Source organism: Emys orbicularis, chromosome 17 (genome assembly GCF_028017835.1).
Source record: "Emys orbicularis isolate rEmyOrb1 chromosome 17, rEmyOrb1.hap1, whole genome shotgun sequence".
NCBI classification, from domain to species: domain Eukaryota; kingdom Metazoa; phylum Chordata; order Testudines; family Emydidae; genus Emys; species Emys orbicularis.
In genome coordinates, this window is record NC_088699.1 from 14,816,667 (window position 1) to 14,841,175 (window position 24,509).

The window sequence follows — 24,509 nt, forward strand, 5'->3', positions numbered from 1 at the left end:
TACAAAGTCACTTCTCTCACCTGGAAGCAGATCAGCATGCATGCCATTTTAAAGGGCCACTTCCTGTTAAGAAAAAGGTAATAGTTCCTAGTAACAAAGCCATGCTTTTTTGGGGGGTGAAGTGGAGGGTAGAAAGCCAGGAAGCTTAAAGAAAAAGCTTGAATTCTGAAAATATAATAGTCAAGGGACTCAGCTTAAAGAAAAGATTTCGTCTATCAACTAACAAGAGGCCGGGGTCACGAAGTAGGGTATTCTTTATACTTGAGAGAGCATGCTAAAAGTCTTAAAAATGTACAAGGAAACCTTGGCTAGAATGTTCCTAGCAGGTAATAGAGGTTGCAGCTTCAAGGGGGCTTATCATTTTTTCTGACATTCTGACAGAAATGTGTAATATAGAAGTTTACCAGTGTGGGCAGGTTAAATTATACTAGGCAGGAGAAATCATTTCAATGTGAATTGAAGCGTTACTCTTGGCCGCTTCTAACTCTGACTTGTCATTCTCCCTATTTTCCAGAGCCTCACAGCCTATAAAAGAAAAGCTGCATTTTAAAAGAGGATGCTGGGTAATGGGTGCCTTGGGTTCCGCCATTTGGTATTTACCAAGAAAAGCTCTTGAATATGCCACTTGAATGCATTTCAGTTCTTCTTCATTATTGAATTTTGTTGTCACAATATTTTTCTCTCTTTAATGTTCTTACTTGGTGTGGCAAACTCTAAATTAATCCAACTATGGTCTGGGAAGCTCAGGTATGGAAGGTTTCAACCCAACCATAGTGAATTTATACACCAGAGTAAACCTGGAAATATCCTTACAAATAAAAGTGGACTTGTCTTATTTTTTCCAGTTATTTTTTCTGTCTTTCCTATTACAGAGAAAATGTGCCCTTTAATTAGAGAATCTCACATCTCCCTTTTCCATTGGTAAAATTCAGGTCAGCTCAATAAACCCCTCCCAATGTGCTTTTCAGGAAAGCATCATACAGCCCAGCACTAATGCGCTGCCTGTCCCAAGTTGCTTTCCTGCTTCATAGCTTAAACCACTCTGGGTTTCCCATTCTCCTAGAATTATGCAATCCAACCTATGGCACAACAAAGATGTGAAATGGCATGATATCTGAATTCAGAAACTCAGGACCTGTAGAGAGACTGGGGTTATACTAGCTCTTGAACTGGCCTATTTATTGTCTGAAAGGTAAAGATGGGGAATGAAAGGGAGAAAAGAAGATGTGTCAGAACTGAATGAGAATCAGAGCCATGGAAGAGAAGGGCTTTGTGGCCCTGGAAAGGAAACGAGAATCTTTGTGAGAGTCTGAATGGGGAAGGGACAGTAGAGCTGCAGGAAGAGCGTGAAAGGAGTTGAGCTGGATGTATATAGATAAGAACATTTCCTCTCAGATGCAACACCATGGTTCACTGAAGTCAATGGAGCTATGCCAAATTATATCAGCTGGGGATCCAGCCCTGTATTCAAATTCAATGAGTTTATACTGCCATCTTTGAAAAGCGTTTATGGCTTTTTTCCTGCCTTAAGTATTCTTTCCAATGACTGTAGGTAGAGTCACTCTTATTTCCATTTGGTTTAAGGAATCTGGCTGCTTGGGTGTCATTTAACACTTAACAATAAGTGGACATTAATTAATGTTAAATTACAATTGAATTTCTCCTGAATTATATAGGACATCTGCATTAGTAGCCAGCGAGTTCATTCTGATTAATGTTATCACAGCAAGTGGCACAGGAATCTATAATGATTTGACAAAGCTGCTAACTGAAAGTTCTTTCGTAAGATTTCCCTTTAACAAAAACAAGCATAAAATGTACTTAAAGGTACACGTTAATTTAAATAAATATTTTATTACCATCCATATAAATCACATATAGAGAAGAGCCTTAAAAATAGTTTGTCATGTTTAACACACCATCTGAGAAAAGCATTCGGCATTAAAATGGTCACTCCATTCCCAGATTCTTCTCATTGCACCAGTGTGTTGAATCAGATACTGGGCTGGACTCTGATATCATTTACACGATTTTGTACATGGAGTAAATGCATTGACTTCAGCAGAGTTACTCCTGATTAACACCATTGTAACGGAGATCAGGCAGATTCAGGCCCTCTATCTGTGCCAGCACACTGTACGTGCACTGCTGGGGCACACCTGAGCTAGTGAGACTGACTAGTGAGAACTCTGAATTTCCCGAGTTTTGTTACAATTGTCATTATTTTAAACAGGATTTTTTTGGTTAAGGATTGAGGTAAGGAACAGGAATTAGTTGAAAAGAAAATTGTGAATAAGGTACTGGACCACGAGTCAGAACATCGCAATTCTATTCCCAGATCTGTCACTGACCTGCTGAGTGACCTTGAGCATGTCACTTCATTTCCCTGTGCTTCTATTTCCTCCGTTACTCTTTGTATGTCTTATTTATTTATACCAGGGGCAGGGACTGTCTCCCACCTCATGTTGTACCGTGCTTAGCACGAAAGGGACCTGGTCTTGGTTGGGGCTTATAGTGCTAGTGTAATAAAATAACAGCTTTCCCTCAAGCTTCTGGCACTGGCCACTGTTGGAAGACAGGATACTGGGCTAAATGGACCTTTGGTCTGACCCAGTATGGCCGTTCCTATGTTCTTAAAATAAAATAAAATAATAAATAACGAATAATAATATAATACTAAATAAATAATAGTAAAAATATAATCATCGGCTTGTTAGGATGAATGAGAGTCTTTCCTCTGGAACCTTATTATTACATTGTAAATAACAGAGTCCCTACCACAGAAATTATATTCAGTGAAGTCAGACCGGTTACTGCTCTAAGTCCAGAAGAGAGACAAACATACTATATTTCTAGTACGGAAGTCATAATGAACCCACTGATGATTCAGTGCAGTTTAGATGGCATGCAATGCAGTCCATCCTTGGGGATCAACACTTCAGGACTGTTCAAATCTTAATGGGAGTACACCAGGCCCTTTTATTAATGCTATGTTGGTCTAAGAAAAATATGACAGTATTCTGGATTGAAAATAACAGCCTGACTTGGTAACCTTGTTGTGAATCCTAAGCACCAAGCTCTTTCTACTCAAATCTTATTGGCCTCGTCCCCTAGCTGCTTTACTATGCTGTATTTATACAATCATTCAAGTGACCACGATAACATTACAAAGAGAAGCTATTGTATACATGAAGTGATAATATTTTGAACTTTGAGTTCTTCAGATGTGAGGAGATCTAAAGTGCTTTACCAACAATTAGCTGAACCACTCACTACCTGTAAGGGAGACACGAATTGCCACATACCAACTTTGCAGAGGGATAAATATGAGAGGACACATGGTCCAGTGATTAGGGCATTAATTTGGTATTTGGGAGACCTGTGTTCAATTCCCTGCTCAGCCATGGACTTCCTGTGTGACCTTAGGCAACTCTCTGTCTGTGCCTCTATAAAATGGGGTGATAGAACGCAAGTGCCTCACAGGGATTTGTGTAGATAAATACATTAAACATTTTGAGGCGCTCAGATACCACTTTAATGGGGCTGTATAAGTTTCTAAGATAGACAGACAAACGGAGGTAGAAAGAGGTTAAGTGACTTTTGAAGATTACGTAGTGAATCAACAACAGAGCTGGGAATACAGCCCCTGACTCCCTGTTCTCACCAGTAAACAACATTTCTACCCCTTTGCTATTTTTCAAGATTTCATTACAAACAAAACAGAAAACTGGCCTCAGCACAAATCAAATGCCTGTAAAACATCAAGCTTCCCGAAGAAAGCCATTTTAGATTTAGATACAAACACACTTAAAAACTGCCCTGTCCCCACCCCAGTCTCTGACTGAGAAATTGTACTCAAAGGACAGCTCAGAGCAAATGAACGCAGCCATGTATTAAACCCCTTAAATATACAGTGTTATTAATGGAAACCTCAATTCAACCAGAATGCACTGCCAATGTGAACATGTTGGGAAATTCCATTCTGAAAATGCTGCATGCCGTCTGTCTGTCCTTAAAACAGCCTCTTCATCTGAGACCTGCTGTATAATACTCACAGCTATATTGCCACTAATCCTCTGGTTTCTCTAAAATCTGCTAAATGTTTCTGCACATGTTCGCAGTATGCTGCATATTCAGCATTCAGAGTCCATTCATAACCATGCATTAACTACTGAGTAACCTGGCTTCCCTGCTTGTAAGGAATTTGATATCACAAATAAGTCACCATAAACTCTACAGGATTAAATAAATTATTGGATCTTCCAGCACAACTGATTTCTACAAATGATACCCTGGAAAATTACATTATCGCTCTATGATTTGGTTCAATCTGATTGCTACAGCTAATTTAATAATGTAACCCAATTAGGATGCTTTTGTTATGAATGAACAACCTTGCTTAATATAGTCTAAATGTCCAGAATTAACCTAGATATGTTCCCGGGAGGACATGGGAATTCTGGAAATGTAGGTGTGCATTTTAAGAGAGGGCACCACTAGGAATTAGACAATCATATGGAGATTTCAAAGGGAAGTTTGGTGCCCAACACCCATTGAACGTCAATATAAAGTGTGCAAAGAAGCCTCTGTAATACTTAACATGGATATAAACCCAGATTTTCAAAAGAGCTCAGAGTCAGGTTTTCAAGAGCTCAATACCCCACAACTGGGGCCAGATTTTCAAAACATTTCTGCTCCTCATTTAGGCACCGAAATAAGTGCTCAGCCCCTAGCCACTCCCCTTGTGACAAATATGGCCAATTTATAGCACCCAGTGTTCTCAGCTCTTGAAAAATCTGGCCAGTTATTTTGGTGTCTAAATGGAAACCTGGCCCCAGTAACAGGTGCTTTATGAGACTGGGGTGGAGGGATACCAATTTATACCAATTGAGGAGCTGTTTCAGAATCTTTACTTCCTTTACTAGTGACTTTTTAAAATGCACTCATTACTGGGGCACTGGAGTGTTTTAAACACTTGAACTAATTTATTCCCAAAACACCTGTGTCAGGTAGGTCACTAGAGGTCCTGGGTTGCAGCCCTATGTTTAGTCCACTAGTCTAACCTACCCTACAATTTTAGCAATGATTGCTCTACTGGGCCCCAGGCAAAGAGGCTACCAGAGAAAGGAGTCAGAGATTCAGCCAGGGAGATAGGTCTATGGGGACGGTGAGGGAAACAGTGGAGGAAGGAGGGTCAATTCAACTGAATAAGGGTTAGAAGGTATTCTCCAAACCTTCTACAGTTTGACAGATGGCTTAAAGTTCAGAATGATTCTTATTTTGCTGGTACCTGTTGGCCCAACATTAATTCAAGCCGTATGTTCCTCTCTTAACTTCTGCATTGCTTTGGGGATTTCTGGAATCTGAGATATACAGTAGCTGTATTTTACCACTTCCAAATCCACAATGCCCTTATTAGTGCTGAGCCAGATGGAGAGAAATATGCAGAAAACCAAGTAATACTTGAAGGAATCTGTCTCTCTCTCTCTCTCTCTCTCAATTTGTTGGTGCATGAATTTAATTTCCTGTCTCCTTGTTTTTAACCTGTCCATAGATATGTTTGTGAGAAATCTGAGAGGGTTACACGTGTTATGGGTCTCCATATGAAGTAATTACTATAACTTTGATAGGTTTTTTTTCTTCCTTAAGAAATTTCTCACCTTCTCATTTCTCTAACCCAAAATACTTTTTCTTCTTTTCAAGTAAATATAAAAACAGACATTCACAAAGGGGGAACGTGTTTATAATATATGATTTTGTTATACAAAATAGATGCTAGACAATAGCATATAGTGAATATAAATGTAATAGCTGAATAATACACAGTATATAGACTTTATAGATAAATATTCCAGAAATTTCATGGATCCAAACGTGCCCATGCTCCAAAACTTGCACCTTGGGCTTATATCTCTCTCTTTGTAGAAAGAAAGAGAGAAATCCAAGCTGCAAATTTTGGATAGGGATTTGAAATCCCTTTCTCAAATTTGGAGATGTTGGGATCTATATAGATTCTGGAATGCATATTTAGGTATCTATCTACGGTGTTTGTGTGTATTTAGAGGTCTATATTTGTGTGTATACATAGGGGGTATATTTCTCTCTCTCTCTCTCTGTACACAAACACATACACACACCTATATATACACACAAATATAGACCTCTAGATACAAACATACATCTGTATGTGTGTCCACACACATAATCTATCTTAATTTATACAATATAAATTGTGTTTATTCCACAATAACTACATTTCTTGAGTGGTTGGGTCTCAGACAATTGGAAGCATGTGATTTAAAATTACCACAACATTTTAAATCAAACTCTCTGAGGATAATTACTTCCCAAAGATTAGATCCATATTTTTGTGTTATTTTTCTTTACAATCTTGAATTATTTAATCAGAGGCCAGAAGAAAAAACTATGATATTCCTTCACAACCGAACAGTGAAAGATCAGTAGGTGTGGAATCCTAGCCCCTACTGCTGTCACTGTACTGAACTATCATGGTCACAAAAGGGCTTTGCTAGACATATGAAAGAAAGAAATAGGACTAAAATGGAAGCAAGCAAACATGCATTTCCTTTTAAATATCCTTCTATTTATACAGTAAGATCCCTGATCTGGGTCTATGTCTTCTGCTTGTGCAGTGCTGAGCACAATGTCAGCTATTAACCAGTAATTAGGATGATGCTATAATTTTTTTTTAATGGACCCAAATGCTATAATCCATGCTCAAGCAAAACTCCCTCAATGGAAGTTTTGCCTGAGTAAACACTGCAGGATTTAGTGCAGGGAACATACCATACCTGAACAAAATATCATGCTCTGTAGACCAGCCCCAGTGTCAGAGAGTGGCCTTAGAGGAAACTGCAAAAACTTTAGCGTGTACCTACTGGGCAATCCTTTACCATGCAAGGATGAACATTCAGAGATATTTCTTGTCTCCAGCCAGTGGTGAGTTTATATGGCAAAGCATAAGTGATGATAACCATTTTCATTTTTATCCTATCTTACTATCAATACAAATACTGTACTTAAATCACATACTGGTATTTAATCCTTTAAAAAAAACACCACCACCACCTCTTACTTTTATCATCCTGGGAACATTTACAGGAAATAAGCAAGTGCATTGAAGAGAACCATCACCAGGAGTGCAAATATACAGTACTTACTTACCAGGTGTAAAACTTAACATTTGTCTATTTCAGCTCACATTACTGCAGATACTGGGGACTGCTGTGGCTTAAAGGGAGAGGGAGCATTCCTCTCTCTCTATCTCCCGCCTGCACACACATGCCCACGCACTCCACAAGGAGGCAGAAATAGGGCTGCAGAAAGTGCATCTTGAAGCATACATTACTTCATATGCTTTGAAACATGGTTTTAAAAAATATATATGTTGAGCTTCATATCTCTTGTGGATCTCTTTTGTACACATCTCTCTCCGTATCTATATCTGTTACATCTATAACTAGAATGTCTATAATACTAACACATTAATATCAATGGGGACATAAAGAGATGCACATGCCACAGATAATATACATATTTATTTCAGGGCATATGAAGTACAAAATATTCTAGGATATTATACCAGGACAGTGGCAAACTAGACATATTACTCATATGAAAATTGTAAAATTACATAAAAACAGACACATATACACATATATATGGGTGGACACATATAACATATGCATATAACATACATAATATACATTATGTGTGTATTATACATATATCTAAAGCATGTAATATGCACATGCACAATATATTATAATATAACATGTGCACATATATATTTTATGTGATATGTGTTAAGATGTCATATGCACATACATAACATAGACACACATCTATTGTTTTTCAGTTTGTGTTTATTTTTAGTCGTACAGTTTTCATATAACTAGTGTTTCCATATCTACATCTAGGTGCATGCAACTTACAGAGCATATATAATATTTTAAAATATTAATAAATATAATATTTTAAAACTACATGTTTCTGAACACTTAAAGCTTATTCCAGGATAAGTTTTCTGTGACGCCCATGCCAACCTCCTTGTGTTTAGCTCTTGATTGTTTACTCAACTGACAGAAAACGGCCTAAAGCCCTGGGGAGAGCAAAACCTGTTTGGGCCATTGACATTGAGTATCCTTGGTGCAGGAAGTCAGGACCTTAGAGGTATCCATCATTATGCCTGCCTGAAGCACAGGCTGGAGCCAAGGAACTTGCCTGAGAAGCTAGTAAAATTTTAATGCACTCTGTAGTGCGGTCATGTCATACTCAGTTATGGCAAATAATCCCAGATGCCTGCAGAGGTAAAATGGAGCTGTAATGTGCTTGCCTCCTAACCCGAGCTGACAGCAATGATGTACGACTACCATTAGCGGAAAATATCACTTCAACTAACCCATGATCCAGCTCCGCTAAGGGTCATATTATCCATGAGGAACAAATTACACTCCCAAAGTAAATACAAATTTCCTACATGAAATGGGTACAAAAAAGAGGGAGAGAGGATGGGTGTGATACGTTACCTATGACGACGTGCTACCAAGTGACAAAGATGATAAAGGACAGGAGAAATCACTGGCTAACGGAGCAGCGTGGCAAAATCAGCCCAGAAAGCACCTACTCAAGCCTGTAAACACCATCTTCTCTCCTTAGTGGCAAATCTTTTAACATGAACACGCTTGGCTCCGATTTTATTACCACTCTAGCTGTAGAGACCCACTATGTGCCACATCAAATGAATAAAAAGGATCCTTATCTTGCCTCCTTATGAGCCTTAAACAGTAAGAAATACATTGTGATTGCATGGCATTGCTAGCGCATAACGTCTGGGGGATTGCTCACCCTCGGGGCAAGTTTCAGGTGAGGCATTTTTCCACAGTTATAAAGGACAACACCTATATGTATACTCAGCATAAATCTCTTTGATGGGAAACATCACAGCTTTGCGGCAAGAGTCACAGAATACTATCCTATCCCTATCTGAAATAAAGCATGCTATGAGATAGGACATTACCATTCAATAACAAGGAAGTGCCCCCTAGTGCTTAGAATGGGGTTCTGTTGATGGTTCTGCCACTGGCTAACCCTATGACCTTGGGCAAGTCATACAGGGCCTGATTGTCAAAAGTGCTCAGTACCCACAATCAGAACCCGATTTTCAAGAGCTCACTTCTCACTTAGGTACTAAAGTAAGTGGCCACATTTTCAGACGTTACCACATTGGGTCATGATCTCTAGGGGTACCGCTACACAGCGAAAACAACCCTGTGGAAGTGAGTCCCAGAGCCGGGGTTAACTGACTTGGGCTTGTTGCTATGGGGCTAAAAAGAGCAGCGTAGACATTCGTACTCGGGTTGGAGCTCAGGTTCTGAAACCTGGCCAGGGTCTCAGAGCCCAGGCTCCAGTCTGAGCAGGAACGTCTACACTGCTCTTTTTAGCCCCATCACGTGAACCCGCGAGCCCATGCTCTGACACTCGCTACCTTGTTTTGTTTTTTTGTGCTGTGTGGACATACCCTACGTTACTTTAACAGGCCTGTTTAATACCAAGTATTTTTCAGTCACTTATCACTTAGTCCCTGATTTTCCCCTACCACAGCAAAATCTGTGGTTTGAGGGGAGGACAACTTCACCAGGATTCCCTCATGGAGCTCCCTATCAGGGGATAGGCTTTGCTTCCTCACAAAAAGAGGCCGTGCGAGCTATCCCCACACCTAGTGGGTGCTCAGAGAATCATAGGAGACCAGCGTGGTCCACATCAAAAGTCTTCACCAGCTGTCCCCCCCCAGCTCCATGGCAGCGTAACTCAACTGGCTCTGCACTACCAGCAAATCCCTTATCTACAGCTGCACCTTTGATCTCCATGGTGGGGAGGGACACCCTGGAACACGAATACCACCTGAGTCTATACTGTCATTTCTGAGGATTTCCTGTTGGGCTGGAGGTGTGATAACGTGCATTCCCCCACACCCATTTCTCCCATTAGCCAGCCCAGCTGCCACACAAGTGCATCTGGATCTGCAGGGTAGGTCGGTGAAAGGAAGGCAGCTGATACCCTCTTGCTTGTAATAGGGGAAAGATCCAGGTGCAGAGAATTCCTTCCATGCATGGACTTAGGGGGCATCATAATTATGTATTATTTACATTCCAGTAGCACTTAAAGGCCCAAATTGAGATGGGGCCCTTAGGTGCATACGTATAGTAAGAGAAGCATAGATGCTATGGTAATGGTGGCCATATAAGTACAATTGAGCAATAGATCTTCAGTCAAGTGCTACACTCAGAAAGCTTCATTTTTATTTATTTATTTTTGCTAGAGGGAAAAAAACAGCTCAACCTCCATTTGGTTTCTAAGTCTCCCGCTATAGCTGGCAAAAATTTAGCAACTGCCAACCTGAGGATGAAAGAGAATATCCCTCTTTTATGAATGCGGCTATCTGTAATGTACAAGATGGGTGTAATGCAATTTCAACACTATTTAATCCGTTTGTAATGGTGCTTTTGTTACTGGCAACAGCTCCTGCATAAGGAAGCCAAGTGCCAAGCAGTTAATTAGCTTGGCCTTTATTTATTTATTTAAAGCAGCTTTTTTTTTTTTTTTTTTTTTTTTTTTTTTTTTAAAGAAAGATTGAGTTCCTGTGTTCTATCCATTTCCAAGAGAAGGAGGAACAACACAGAGGATCAGCATCATGGATGGGCAAATCCTAGGGTCAGAGGTGAGACTGGATTTAGTTAGGATCAGAGAGGTGACTGGTAGCCAAGCTCAGGTCCGGAGGAGGGTTTTGTGGGGAAAGGGAAGTTGGCCCATTATGGAGTCAGGGAACTTGCCACAACGTTTGGTTAGGATGGCAATTTATTATGGGGCACTGCAGGTTTCAGTGTGGGCCCATTCCGATAACCGTAACCTACTTTTGATGCTTATTACCACCCTGATCTCTTGGATCTGTAACACTGGGCTAGGAATTTTGTAAGACTCTCAGGAGATTTCCAGTTGGGCCAGAAATAACTCTAAAAGCAGAACTTCTGGTTGTGCTGAATCACGGAACTTCCATGCTGGAACAAGGAAGTGCAGAGGTGTGTGAAAATGAAACACAATGAGGAAATCAAGTTATTCTCTGAATCTCAGTAAAGATACCATTTGAGGCAAAGTTTCAGACCGTTTCTTACCTCCAACTGATTCTCCATTCCTATCTAAATACTATTATAGAGAAAGAAAGACAGAGGCTGAGAGGGGGAGAGAAAGGGACAATAGTAATAAGAAATCTATATTATTTTAGAACTCTATACTATACAGTAGGTTTCATTAAAATAAGCAGCTTGTACTCTGCATTCAACTTTATCAGGTATTCTCTGTTCTGCACTTAGAATAGGGAATACTGCAAATATGGAACATTTAATTACCAAATGTAGTAACAGATTACATATCTCTCTCTCTAAAGCCTGCAAACAAGAAAATTTAGCAGCGGCACCTTCAAAATATACTATATACACACACATACTACGCAGATATTTTACACAATTTTATATATGCAATTTAAAAGTATATCTAGTATGTATATGATGGATCATGCTATGATTTATCATCTCTCACATCATACTCATGTTCACAGCTGTTTTATAAGTAATCAAATGTGTTAGCTTTATCATTAAAAACATTCTGACATAAAAATAACGTTCTGCAAAGGAATTTCCACAGCTCCTATGGTGCCTACAATGGGGCTCTAGAGAGAAATACTGAGTCTGACAAGTAAAGCACCAATGCAAGAGTAGGCTACATAAGGTACATAAAAGCATTCAATCCTGAATTAGCCATGGAGTAGATCCTTTTATTTTACTCTTATCTTGATCCTATGTATTTCACTTTCCACAGGGGGATTATACACATTTAGCTGATATTTTTCTTTGGACAGGTAAACCCCTTTCCCACCCACCACCACCCGCCCTATACAAGATCCATGCTGAATTCCCATTTAAATCAATGGAAACACTCGCCCGGTCTTCACTGAACCTTGGATCATAACCATCATGGGCAATCAGTAAGATTTTGAATTACCTGCCCCATACAGAATTCAGGTTTGCATGATTCAGGAACAGCAACATAAAACAACTTGGTTATCACTGGGCTATGAAAAGAATTAAATTGTTAGTTATGGTGATTTTCATTTATTGGGCATCTCACATTTTACATATACAACTTAGATAAAAATCCTGTAGATGCAGACCTTTTCCTTCCAAAGTCTAGCTTAGGTAACATGTTATACTCTGCAATGAAAGCCCCCATTGCCAATGAGATGATTTCCCAAGTCAGGTCTGAGTCAAAAATGTTAAAAGGACCTCAAATATGGCCCTTAGCTTCTAAAGCAGCCCAATTAAATACAGTGGTTGTGAGGAGGGTAATAGAGAAGGTAGAAAAAACAGTAGTTTGGTCCTTAGCTTAGTGTCTCTAAGCCATTAACACATCTGTTCATCAACCAGAATACTCCCTTTATTTACAGAAAATGAATTAATTTGCACTGATAGCTTTTCCTCTATTAATTACCATGTGTATAATTTTAAAAATTAAATCTTGATATCAGAGGAAAACACAGTTGATCTTAACTATGTCATCGTGCAATAGCTTGCCCTTATTTTAGATCACCAGCTTTGGAGATCTGCACAGACTAAGAGACTGACAGGCCTTTTAATGGAGAAAATCCAGGAGTCTCATGAGATCCATGCTTTTTTGGTTCAATAAGAATCCTCAGTGGTATTTGCTGAAGAGATCCCTGGACATTAAGCGACATCAACTGCCATCTCTTTAAGCATTAGTGATTCAGATTCTGATGTGAATCCTCTAATCCAATGCGTGCACACGCACACAACCCACTCTCAAAGATTTATAATAGGAGAACAGACAGCACACTCAGAGTGCTGTGGTCTGAAACCTTATGTATCACAAGGAGCCAAGGAGAATATATATATCTGTGGGGAGACTATACAGTCCAGAAACTTGTGGTTTAAAAGTAAGACACAGACACAAGCCTTAGCTACAGCAACATATTTTTCCTATTAAATATCCTTGTTTCTTCTTCCAGAGAAACTCCTGGACTAAACACCTCATACTAGGGCAGATACAGACAGAGAAAGTGACTCTAGTTTCTGGCAGCTTCCAGTTAAAAGCTGGGGTGGGAGAATTGGAGGCACAGCCATCACCTAATAGAGATCAAACTTCATCACAGCTAGATATATCTCAAATTGGGAAAGAGGATACCGCTAGCCTAAGGTACAGCACTTCTTCTCTACCGCCAGTCCTTATTCTCCCCAGCCTGATGGGTATCTGCCTCCCATTCCCCCTATTCTTCCCTGGGCTCCTTTTCTTCACTGTGGTATTTGTGGCCATGTTTGAGTTCGCCAGCCTTTAAACTTCCTTCATTCCTTTATACAGTAAGCACTATACTGACCTGATATTTTTGACTCTAACCCAGGCTCATGGGGCCTCTTTATACTAGCACACTAAGTCATTGCTCCCAACACCCCCCCCCCCATCTCTACTCGCCAGAGGGCACAAATTTCTCGTAAGCAATAGAGACCAGCATGGATATGCCCCGGGAACCCCAAAGTGAAACAAAATCATCTCCCCCTAACATTTCTGATTGGCCAATGCTGGATCCATGCTACAGAGCATGAGCTTTTGTAATGGAAGACTGCAGCTTCCATTGAGAGGCAATTTCCTATCTTGACTCATATGCCTTCTCACGGAAACGTTAACTTGTGTTGGGAGTAGAATAGTTGTAGACTCATCAGAATGCACTAAAGTAGGGCCACCCCGGGCTGATTTGACAATTATTGCACAACAATGGCAACTCCGTGTCTCAAAGCTGACATCCGTGCTCTTCCAATGGGTACAAGAGGTTTGGTTCAAGGCTCTAATGCTACAAGGTGCTAAGTGCCCTCAATGCCCAGTGTCATCCATGAGAACCTGAAGCTGCTAGCTCCACCCAGGAGATGGTCAGCACACTGCAGGGGCAAGGCAGACCCTTACGAAGTACCCTCTGTTGTCCCTGCATGTTTTCTCATAGAAATTTTTGGTCTTAAAAAAAAAAAGAAATATTTTATTTTAAACGAGGATTCAAAAAAATCTTCAGGGGTCCTATTGAAAGAGATCTAAAAGATCCTGCCTGTCTGAAGGAAGGAAGTTTCTACTTGTCAGTTAAACAAAGGAATAATGCACAGCCTCCTTTATAGTGTGTACTTTACCTGTCATCCAGCAGCCCATTATCATGTCACGGCAGAGTGCACTTTTCTACAGGTCACTTTGTTTAAAATGACATGGATAATGCACATGTCAGCGAGCTGACAGTCCTCACCGTCCTTCAGAGATAAAAACCGCAAGACAAGCGCCTGTTCTTATCTGGGGTACATGCCTTGGTCTATCATCTAAGTCAGACAGAACATGATTTCTCCAGAGAGCACTTTTTTCATTTCCTGATTTTAAGGAAATCAAATAAGCACCATTTGTCTTCATCTGAATATGCCTGACCTGCTCAAATGATGTCTTGCATTTTATAACAGGCTACATATGCTGAATTCAAATTAACAGCAGAACAAGGCCCTCAGATCTCTGCCTAGGCTGCCAGTGTAGGCTCGAAAAATACACCAGCTTTAGCAGCTTTCTTTCAGAATTGGGTCTGAGCTGCACAATTCAGAGCTGGGTTTGGTTCTGGGATCTGAACTGCCTCAATCACCAGGGACATTTGTATCTGAGCTTAATCTCATCCCTTTGACAAGGCATCAATTGTCAAGTTCAGATCCAGGTTTGGATTTCAAACTTTCTCTGCACCAATCCTGGGACATTCAGTGAGAGGGGCCATTTTGGGCCCCTCTCCAGTATTGTAATGAAGAAATATCCCTTAATTGTCAATACCCTGGTCCCTGAAAGCTGCCCAGTTTGCCTTTATACACAAAACTGCTGAGAGAGAAAAGCATCAGGAAAACTGGCAGAGGTTAGCTCTGCAACTATAGGAGTGGAAGGAAAATACATTTATGGTGCTAGATGCCATAAACATAGGTACCGTGCTCAGTTTATCATCTTCCCCCACATAAGGAATATTCTGAAAATGAACAATCACTATATTGGGTGGAATTTAATAATAATGCATTAGAAGTTCATATCTAAAGATGCAGGTTAATATTCTGTGTAAAAACACCCCAACAAAACCACACATCTCTGTTGTCATTCTCTGATTTACTCCAGTGATTAGTCTTCCTATGGAGGGGAAATCACTAATGGAGTCAAATGCCGCAAACCAAAGTAAATAGTATGTCTTAACATAGTTAACAAATGATTATGAAAACCACAGAAGAAACAAATCCCGTTTGGGAAGTTATCAAAAGCTGAGGGCCAAAGAGTTGGCAGTTGAAGGCACAGGGAGAGTTTTTTCCTTTTCTTCCTCCTATACAAAGACATCACTGATTAACTTTACTGAATTTGAGCCCTTGCAGTCTGTTGTTTCCTTGTGATTTCACAACATGCTTAGATTCTTTTCTGATGTGTCAGTGGAGATACACAATGGTGTCATGTAAAGCACATCATCTTCCTTCTTTCTTGGTCTACCTGGAGTCAGTTCATAGAACTAGTCACTGTCCTCTAAATAATGTGAGGGAGCCACATGGAGCAGACATCCCCACATTCTTCCCCAAATGTACCCAGCAAAGAAAAGAGGAGGAGAAAGCAGTTAAACTGACAAAGAAAAAGGTTTGGGGTCATCCCTTAAGGCCCGTCACACACATAAGAGTCGCAGAATTCAACCTAGAAATGACATTTTAAAACCTTTTTTCTCCATTATGATCATTTGTTTTGACAGGCAAGAACGTTATACAGAGGTTTGTTCACATCAAAGGAAAAAAATCAGACATATGAAAATACATTGATGCAAATACTACAGTTTTTAGCATCATGAACAACAATAACTTTATCAATCGGTGCTTCCCTAACATTTTTAACAGCACAACTACTTCCTCCCGCACACACCCCACCCCAAGATTCTTAGGGTGGGATCATTAGCCCTTTACAAAGAAAATCTATTGATCTGCCTAGGGCCCAGCTTCCAAATGTCGTTTCAATGGAGGCACTCTCAAAAATAAATATATGAACCCGTAGAGCTGGCAGAACCTTGCATGTGCACATGCAAACCAGACAACAGTGTGGATAAACGACCATTTAAAAGAGCAAATATGGATCTTTGCAAATATGTCCCCTTGCGTTCATGACATGTTCGCGTTTCCAAAAGTTAAACGCAGCTATGCAAAGGGCCAGTGGTCAAAGCAGTGTTCATAAGCTACACACACAAATTACGTTACCAGTATGTTTCAGAATGGGAGGTGAAGCCTCTAATTCATGGTCTAGAAAAGTTTTTCCTAAAGCATCTGATCCAAAACCCATTGAAGTCAATGAGAGTCTTTCCACTGACTACAGTGGGCTTTGGATCAGGTCCTAAAACAAAATGTGTATAAACAACTGAAAAATAGAAGTGAATCCAACAAGACATTCTCTGTGCCCATAATGACATCCAACAGTACAGGTTGCAAGAGCTCCCCAGCTTACCTTCTCTTCTTGATCACTGTCACTGTCACACTGAAATGGAAAAAGAAGAAAAATAAACATGGATAAGAGAAACCTTTCCAAAACAAAACAGAGATAAAAGATATGACCAAAGCTCTCAAAATGAGTGAAACACACGTAGTCCATTAGGCTGCAATTGTAATTCCTTTGGAAAGAAACACTTACTATATAACAGGAATTCCTCCCCCCTCACCCTTGCAAAAAGCATTTGTAGTTAAAGACACCATACTTGTATTTTTGTTTCTATTACAATACTACCATGATTCAACAAAGTCATTTGGAATATATGCCCTATTCACCCAGTCAGGCTAATTTACATTCAAGGAAGCTGGTCTTGCATCAGGACAGTTAGAAGCCAAAATTAAATCACAGGGCAGGAAAAAATATTAGCTGCTTCCTTTATCTGATGAAAAGTAGGTATCGCGCTGCCTCCCAACAGATCAGCTGCAAAGGTTTTGTCAATGGCAGGACATGGAAACAGTTTAGACAACACTTGTTTGTCCTAGAAGATACACATGACAAGTCTACCATTTTACTCCATTATTACTGTAGATGGCTCGCTTTGGTGCCATTGCTCACAGATGATTCACTGAAAAATTCAGATGACTCAAGACAAATCAAAATGGAACTGAGAACATGTTGTATCAAGGCTCTATTCAGTGAGATGTTCTGGACTCCTAAGCTGGGACTGATGATGACACGTAAACACTTGCACTGTACATTGCTGCTTACCACACTGGTGTCTATCTTGCAAAACATCTCTTTCAGTTGTTCCATTTTTAAATACCACAAATAATACCACAGCTAGAAATGGGTGAACCTCAAGTGGTGAATCGGTATGGAAGAGAAAGCAGAAGTTCAAATCTTACCTGAACTATTGATTTTCTTAGAGTCAGTAAAAATAGGGACATGGGAATTGCCTTATCCACTCAGACCACTGGTCCAGTATCCTGTCTCAGAGTGGCTAGTAGCAGATGCTTCAAAGGAAAGAGTAAGATTGCCACAATGGACAATTATACAATACCATACCTATGGGGAAAGCTTCTTCCTAACCCAGGCAGGAAGCCAATGGGAGTTAGGCACCAAAATATCTTTAAGGATCTGGGCCTTAGTGCTCAGTTTATGCCCTGAATCATGAGGAGTTACATTCATTATACATTTTTCCTAACTAATGTAACTGTAAAGTTTTTGTCTTCACTGCTTTAGATTTCTCCTAATTCTTTTCCGGGAGAGAGTAAATGGGAGCACCTGCTTTATTTTCTCTGCACCACTCTACTCACTACCAAGCTATGGCTCAGAATTATTCACAGATATTATCTGGCAAATAATTTCAAATAATGGATAAATTAGAGAAAACTGCCATCTGCCTGCAGATAATTCCCAAATAGGAACAGAGGTGAAATTCATTGAACAAATTATTCATTAAAAATGATTTATCTAACTCTAGTTTGCACCTGGCTACTTTGGTGACTGGAATAATATTAAAAAAAAAGATCAGATCAGGTAGATGAGACACAGTTTTATATCAGAACTTAACCTCAAACAAAGAGCAAGGTAGGATTTGTTTGTTTGTTTGGTGTGCATGCCGTGTGTGTGTGTGTGCGCGCGCGCGTGTGTTTATGTTACTAACAAAAGTAACATTTGACATTTTTATACTAGAGACGGGGACATATACTAGGAGACAGCAAATTATGTTTTTTTCCCTTTCAACTTGCGCCCATCCGGAGACTTTGATCCTGCAATCACTTATGCACATAAGAAGTTCCACTGAGTTCCATATAACTATCCCTTGTGTAAAGTTATCCAGATATGCCCTAGGTTTGCCTATATGCCAAAACATACAGCATTTTTCATCAGTGCATATCAGAGCACATTACAAAGTAGGTATCATTATCCCCATTTTACAGTGGAGACACTGAGGCACAGAGAAGGGAGCAGGGAGGGGGAAATGATTTAGCCAAGATCACTCAACTAGCCAGAGCTGAGGATAGAATCTAACCATTGGCCCACACTGCCTCCTTCTCCACTATTATTTTCAGTGTCATAAACCAAAAGGAGCAAGCACAACAATGGATGTTGTGAATTGACAACAGCAACAAATCGTTTTACATGCCTCCCCTTCTTTTGGAGTTTAAGGGATTTCTCCCCGGTTCACAGGTGTGCTGACGGATTGTTTTTGGTTTTGGTATTTTTTTTTCCAGGGAGGGGGAAGGAGAACACCTGGTAGGAAGGTTTTTTCCTCCCCCCCCGCCCCGCCCAATCTCTTACAACTTCAAGTTGGCAAAGTAATCATTGACCTCTGAATTTCCCAGCACAACGTTTACCTACATTCCAGAGATGCTGCAGAGAAAGCTCGGGGAATGGTTATTTCCATCAAAGCGTTAAGCCTCCTGCCTTCCGACAGTCCAGTTCTAATTTCAAGGTCCGCTTAGTTCTGCATCAAATAATTACGGCTATACCCAGAAGCACCTTGTCTCCAGAGTTAAACATATGGCGAAGGACTGAGACCTACTGGTGTCCATTATGGAAGCAACGCGGGTGCCAAGCTGATTAAAAATGCTCAGGCTCCCTTCACAACATGCCTGGCGACTGACAGCTTCGCGATTTGGCCACTCACTCTGTCTGCCAAAAAAGCCTCTGCTGTGCTGGGGCCCACATGGCGCTCTGAGAAAACAGTTCCATTCCTGGTATTAAATTCCCATACTGACCCGAGGACTTTGCCGTGAGCTCAGCAGGAGCGCACCAGCCAATTTACAGCTCCATCCTCAAGAGCCCTGAGTGCCAGCCTCTGGCAGAGACGAATGATGGTCAAACCCCTACAGCTCATAAATTATGCAAAGGCAATAAATGCACTCAGCAAACAGCTCCTAACGTTTGCCTAGCCTGGCTCCTAATACACTTTGTAAAATGCCAGGAGTCCTGCATACACAAGGCATCTATTTCACTCATAAAGAGGTTTTGTTGAGAAGGAGCAAGGGAAAGAGACCCACAGTCCTGTAGAGCTGTTTCAATAGCTGAATGTTATGGGCAGCTTTATGAAAGAAAGGGAGGGGAAAAAGGGCGGGAGATGGAAGAGGATTTACATGCTGTGTTGAGTTTAAATTTTCATTTAACACGTATGTGTTTTTGGCCCAGAGTGTGCTGCATTGTAATGCTAAATGGGCTTCTCCTTGAGGATAAAAGATACAGGATCCCCCACCTTTCATGAAAAAGAACGGAGCCATTTATTTGCATAGAAACATTGAACAAGACATGAAGAGGAGGAAGAATAGGTTTGTTGCTATGGCTCAGAACTGGAAGTTGGGGCAACTGTACTCTCTTCTTGGATCTGAACATGCTCAGTGTGCGCTGGTGGGTAAGTCGTTTAGGCCCACATTTACAAAGGTGGTCAAAGGATTGCATGTTTCCATTTCTGGTGCCTTTTTCCAGAGAGTCTGAAGTACCCGCAGTTCCCATTTACTTCAGCTGGAGCTGCACACGCTCAGAAACTCTGAAAAGCAAACCTTGACTGTCTATAGTTAATCACCTCCTAAAATTAGTGGCCACTTTTGAAAACTTAGGGCTAAATTTGGCAATGCCTCAATTTTTTTCATTTGTAAAATGAGGATAAAAATATCTGCCTACTTCACAAGGGTATAGTGAAACTAAAACACATTAATGTTTGCTAAATGCTTGGGATTTTCAGACAGAAGGCACAAGAGAAATGCAGAAAAATAGTGGAAATAGAAGAATTGTATAACCTTGATTTCAGCTCACCGTATTATACAGTCATTAGCAGCTTGAGACCTGTTTCAGTTACCTAGGAAGGGATCACTGCATTAATCATCAAGTTCATGCTAACTCACTGTGTTACACAGAGACGACTAATGACCTGCCAATACTTCCTTTGCATAGCCTTATTTTCTGACACCTATAACACAACTGTCAAGAGGTGCTCCAGAAGGAAGTCTTACCTGATGAGACAAATTCTACTCTCAGTCACGTGGGTGAAATCAAAGGGCTTTCACAGGTGCGAGGGAGAGCAAACAAGATTCTCAGCCCAATATTAAAGATATCGAATACCAATTTGGATTTTTGTTGTTGATATAGGAGTGGACAGTTAATGGAGTATAACAACTTGATGTTTCATCTCCACGAACCTCTAATTCAAAAATGGCTTTGTTCTTTCAACCAGTGCTTTTGGAAGTGGTGTTTTGTGTCTGTGTGTGTATATATATATATATATATATATATATATGCCTATGCAACACAATATATAACTAAAATATTGTGTTGCATAGACATCAGACTTTTGAACCAGTTTACTATAGTCAGTAAACTTCCAACAAAGAACTTCATACATGCGTTTACTGTAGATGAACTATGCCCTTGTGCACAGAACCAGCACAAAACTTGTACACCACGCAAGTCCCTATTCTGGAACTTAAGCAAAGCCATTTGCACAGGGGCAAATTACACTCTGTGCACATACTACATGGGCAGGAGCGGCGCCAGGGTTTTTGACGCCCTAGGCGGGGGTCCTTCCGCGCTCCCAGTCGTCGGTAGTAATTCTGCGGCGGGGGGGGTCCTTCCGCGCTCCCAGTCTTCGGGGCACTTCGGCGGTGGGTCCCGGAGCGAGTGAAGGACCCATCGCAGAATTGCCGCCGAAGACCCGGAGCACGGAAGGACCCCCCTGCCGCCAAATCGCCGCCACCCCCAAATCCTGGTGCCCTAGGCGACCGCCTAGATCACCTAAATGGAAGCGCCGGCCCTGTACATGGGGATAATTTACAGATTCTAGTCCTATGCATATTGTGCGTCTCAATAACCTGACCCCAACGCATGTGCTGCATTCAGATAATCTTCAGATTTGGGCCCCAACACATATAGTAATTCAGAGCTATCACGGCCTGCTTTTCAGAGGGGTTGAGCAACCACCGCTCTCATTGGGCCTTGCTGAATGTTACGGGTGCTCAGCACCTCCAAAAAGCAGGCCAATGAGCCCGCAGGCATATATTATAACTGAACGATCCACAGCTCTTTTCCCTGATTCTTATGAGTGCGTTGCTTCCTGTGCATCCACTGAACACAAGGTATGGCTGCTGGCACCTAGGACCAGATTTTCCAAAGAGCTCATGGCCACATTTTTAAGTGCTCAGCACCAACAACTGGGCCAAATAATTAAACAAAAACAAAAAAGCCCAAATCAAACCCAACGCTCGGGCACCTAAATATGAACCAGATTTTCAAAAGTGATCACCCCCTAGCAGCCCCTATGATGACACTTATGGCCAGATTTTCAAATAAACACAACACACAATATGGTGAGTTCTTCTGAATAATTTAGCTCTTTGGGCCCCTCAAAGAAAGCAGCGTTGGAAGTGATTAATGTCTTCACAGTCTCGTGCTGGGTAGGAGGGACCCTGTTACAGTGTTCACAGAGGAACTACAGGTCTCCAAACCAGCCCTAAGACAAGTGTCAGAGACAGGATACTGAGCTAGATGGACTGTTGGCCCATCCCAGAATGGCTGTTCTTCTGGTCTTTAGGATATGCCAATCTCACTCCCTCAACGTTCAACTCCACTCACATGTGAGCAAACGGAGCTTTATTTCTATCAACATGTTGTATTTATTTGTGATGCATATTGAAAATGCACGTTCACTCCTGATTTCTATATAATACAGAGCACATTATCAACACTCCTCAAAACTACAGTAGGAATATCATCAGACCAGCATCAGCTTGTTCAAAATGGCCACCTTTATTATGTGGCCTCACAGTCCCCATGTCAAGGGACTAGTATTCAAACCTCATTTTGCGGTACTTCTGCAACTACGCACTGAGACCAACAGCATACGTGAACAGCTCTACAGTATGAATTGCATCTTGGTAGCCCATGAACCTGCGTTTATATGCATGCACTGCTGCCGCCGCTGCAAATCTGTGTTTCTAGAAGCCTTCTGAAGCGAGGAAGCAACATCCAGTTTGCAAGAGTTCTGAACTGACCAAAAAAAACGTATTGTTCCCCTTTGTGTTCCAGGCAACCCTTTAAAAAACCTTATTAGGACAGCTCAGGATCATAAGATACGCTGCTCTCCATCTGTCCTTGTTGCTGCATAAATAGAATTACAGATCCAGTTAATTCATCTGCTCCAACTAGTGAGAGTATGTACCTGAAAAATAGAAAAGTTCTCTGTCTCAATGTTGGGGTTTAATTATTGTTGTTGCGTTTGAAGAGGCTAGAAGAAGGCTAGAAAGCTGAGAGTTGGTTCAAAGAAGGTAGCACAGCCCTAGATGTGGAGAGTAAAGGTTAAAACCTCCCCCAGTTCCTGCACAGTGAAAGCTGTCCCAATTCCACTTTTCAGAAATCAGTCATCCTATCATGTTATAACTATAATTTGGGCCCATTTTAATAGCTTGAGAGAGCTTGTGCAAATCAAGCTGAGTAAAGGTCTGAGCCGTCTCACCAGCTCATTCAGGCTGAAGCCCCACTATGGAATTCTATGTACCTCACTGATTGAATACACTCTTGTGCAGAAAGTGGCAGTCATTGAATATATCATGTACAATGACACCGATGAGGGCATTGTTCTACGTTTCCCTCCATGGACTTTGCTGGAACAGCTATTTTGTATCTTGAATCCATTTATCATTGCCACCAAACAAATCAGCACCACTGAGGTACCTGCGCTGAGCAAAGTGATGCTACTCAACTGTCTGCTGAAAAGAAATCTGAAGAAAATGAGGGAAAACCCAGGCCTCAGCCATGCTCACACTAGAGGTGAAAGTGGGCCGGTACGGCGTACCGTAAGAAGTGGCCGCTGGTACGGGCCTGTACACAGCCGCAGCAGTGCTTTAACATTGCTGCCCCTTTTGACCCCCCCGCAGGGCCGCTGAGGGGGAGGAGGGGGAAGAGGGGCAGCTGCCCCGGGGCCCAGCGATTTAAAAGGGCCCAGGGCTCCCAGCTGCCGCCCCCACTACCACAGCAGCGGCCGGAGCCCCGGGAAGTGTGGGCTGGGCAGTGCGGAAGGGCTGGCTGGGGGAGGCTGACACCCAGTCCCGCTCCTTCCATTTGAGGCCCCGCCACTTCCAGGGGCCCAGAGCCGGGCCCCTGTATCAGTAAGACTTTTATATTATTTTCACCCCTAGCTCACACTGACATTAGCAATATTCTTGTTCATCTATCCACCAGTGACAAACTGTGAGCCTCAGGAAAGGGCAGAGGGATTATATTTTAGCTATACACTTAGACCTCTGCTTCCAAGAAAAACATCTTCGAGATGAAAGGAGACACAGACAGAATACACAGGCAATTTTCTAATTGATGCAACAGAGACAACGAGACTCATGAAGAAGCCAAGGGTGAGCTTTGACTTTCTTTCCTGTCTCTGGCTTTACCTGCAAGGAGCATTCAGCATGGTACTCCTGGCCATAGAATCTTAGATGTAGTGAACTGCAAATTAGTTCATGTCACATTCTCCAAAGCAATTAACATCAATTCCTTGTAAAGTCTGTCTTTAAGGTACAAGTGGGCTGAGGAGGTTTAGGGTTTGTTTTTGCAAAACTAACATCATGGGTTATTCAGCTGTAGGTTCTGTTTTATCCAAACCACCAAAGTTTGAACAAGGAATTCCAATGTTGGCCTCTTATCTGGGTTCTATTTTATCAAAACCATCTCTGTGCTGATGAAAGGTATCATTTTTGGAATTCAAAATTATTTTGGCCCCTTCGGAAAAAATGGTTGAAAACCTAGGACCATAAGCTTCAATCATAAGCTGTTTGAAGTCCTCTCACCCACCACTAGTTGAAAAATGACACAATTAATTGCTCTTTCTAGCTTCTCAAGAGTTGTGCACAACAAATAAGTCTGATCAGCGTCTAAACAAAACAATTACAGTTTGA

At 41.2% G+C, this 24,509-nt stretch overlaps 1 protein-coding gene across 2 annotated transcripts in view; it reads right to left on the reverse strand.

Moving 5' to 3' along the window:
• Positions 1-24,509, reverse strand: part of AUTS2 (activator of transcription and developmental regulator AUTS2) — a 947,473-nt gene that overhangs the window by 262,023 nt on the left and 660,941 nt on the right. For both annotated transcript variants that reach the window (XM_065418421.1, XM_065418420.1), the window contains exon 5: positions 16,609-16,638. In XM_065418421.1, the coding sequence (XP_065274493.1) occupies positions 16,609-16,638 (30 nt within the window). The remainder of the gene's footprint in view (positions 1-16,608; positions 16,639-24,509) is intronic.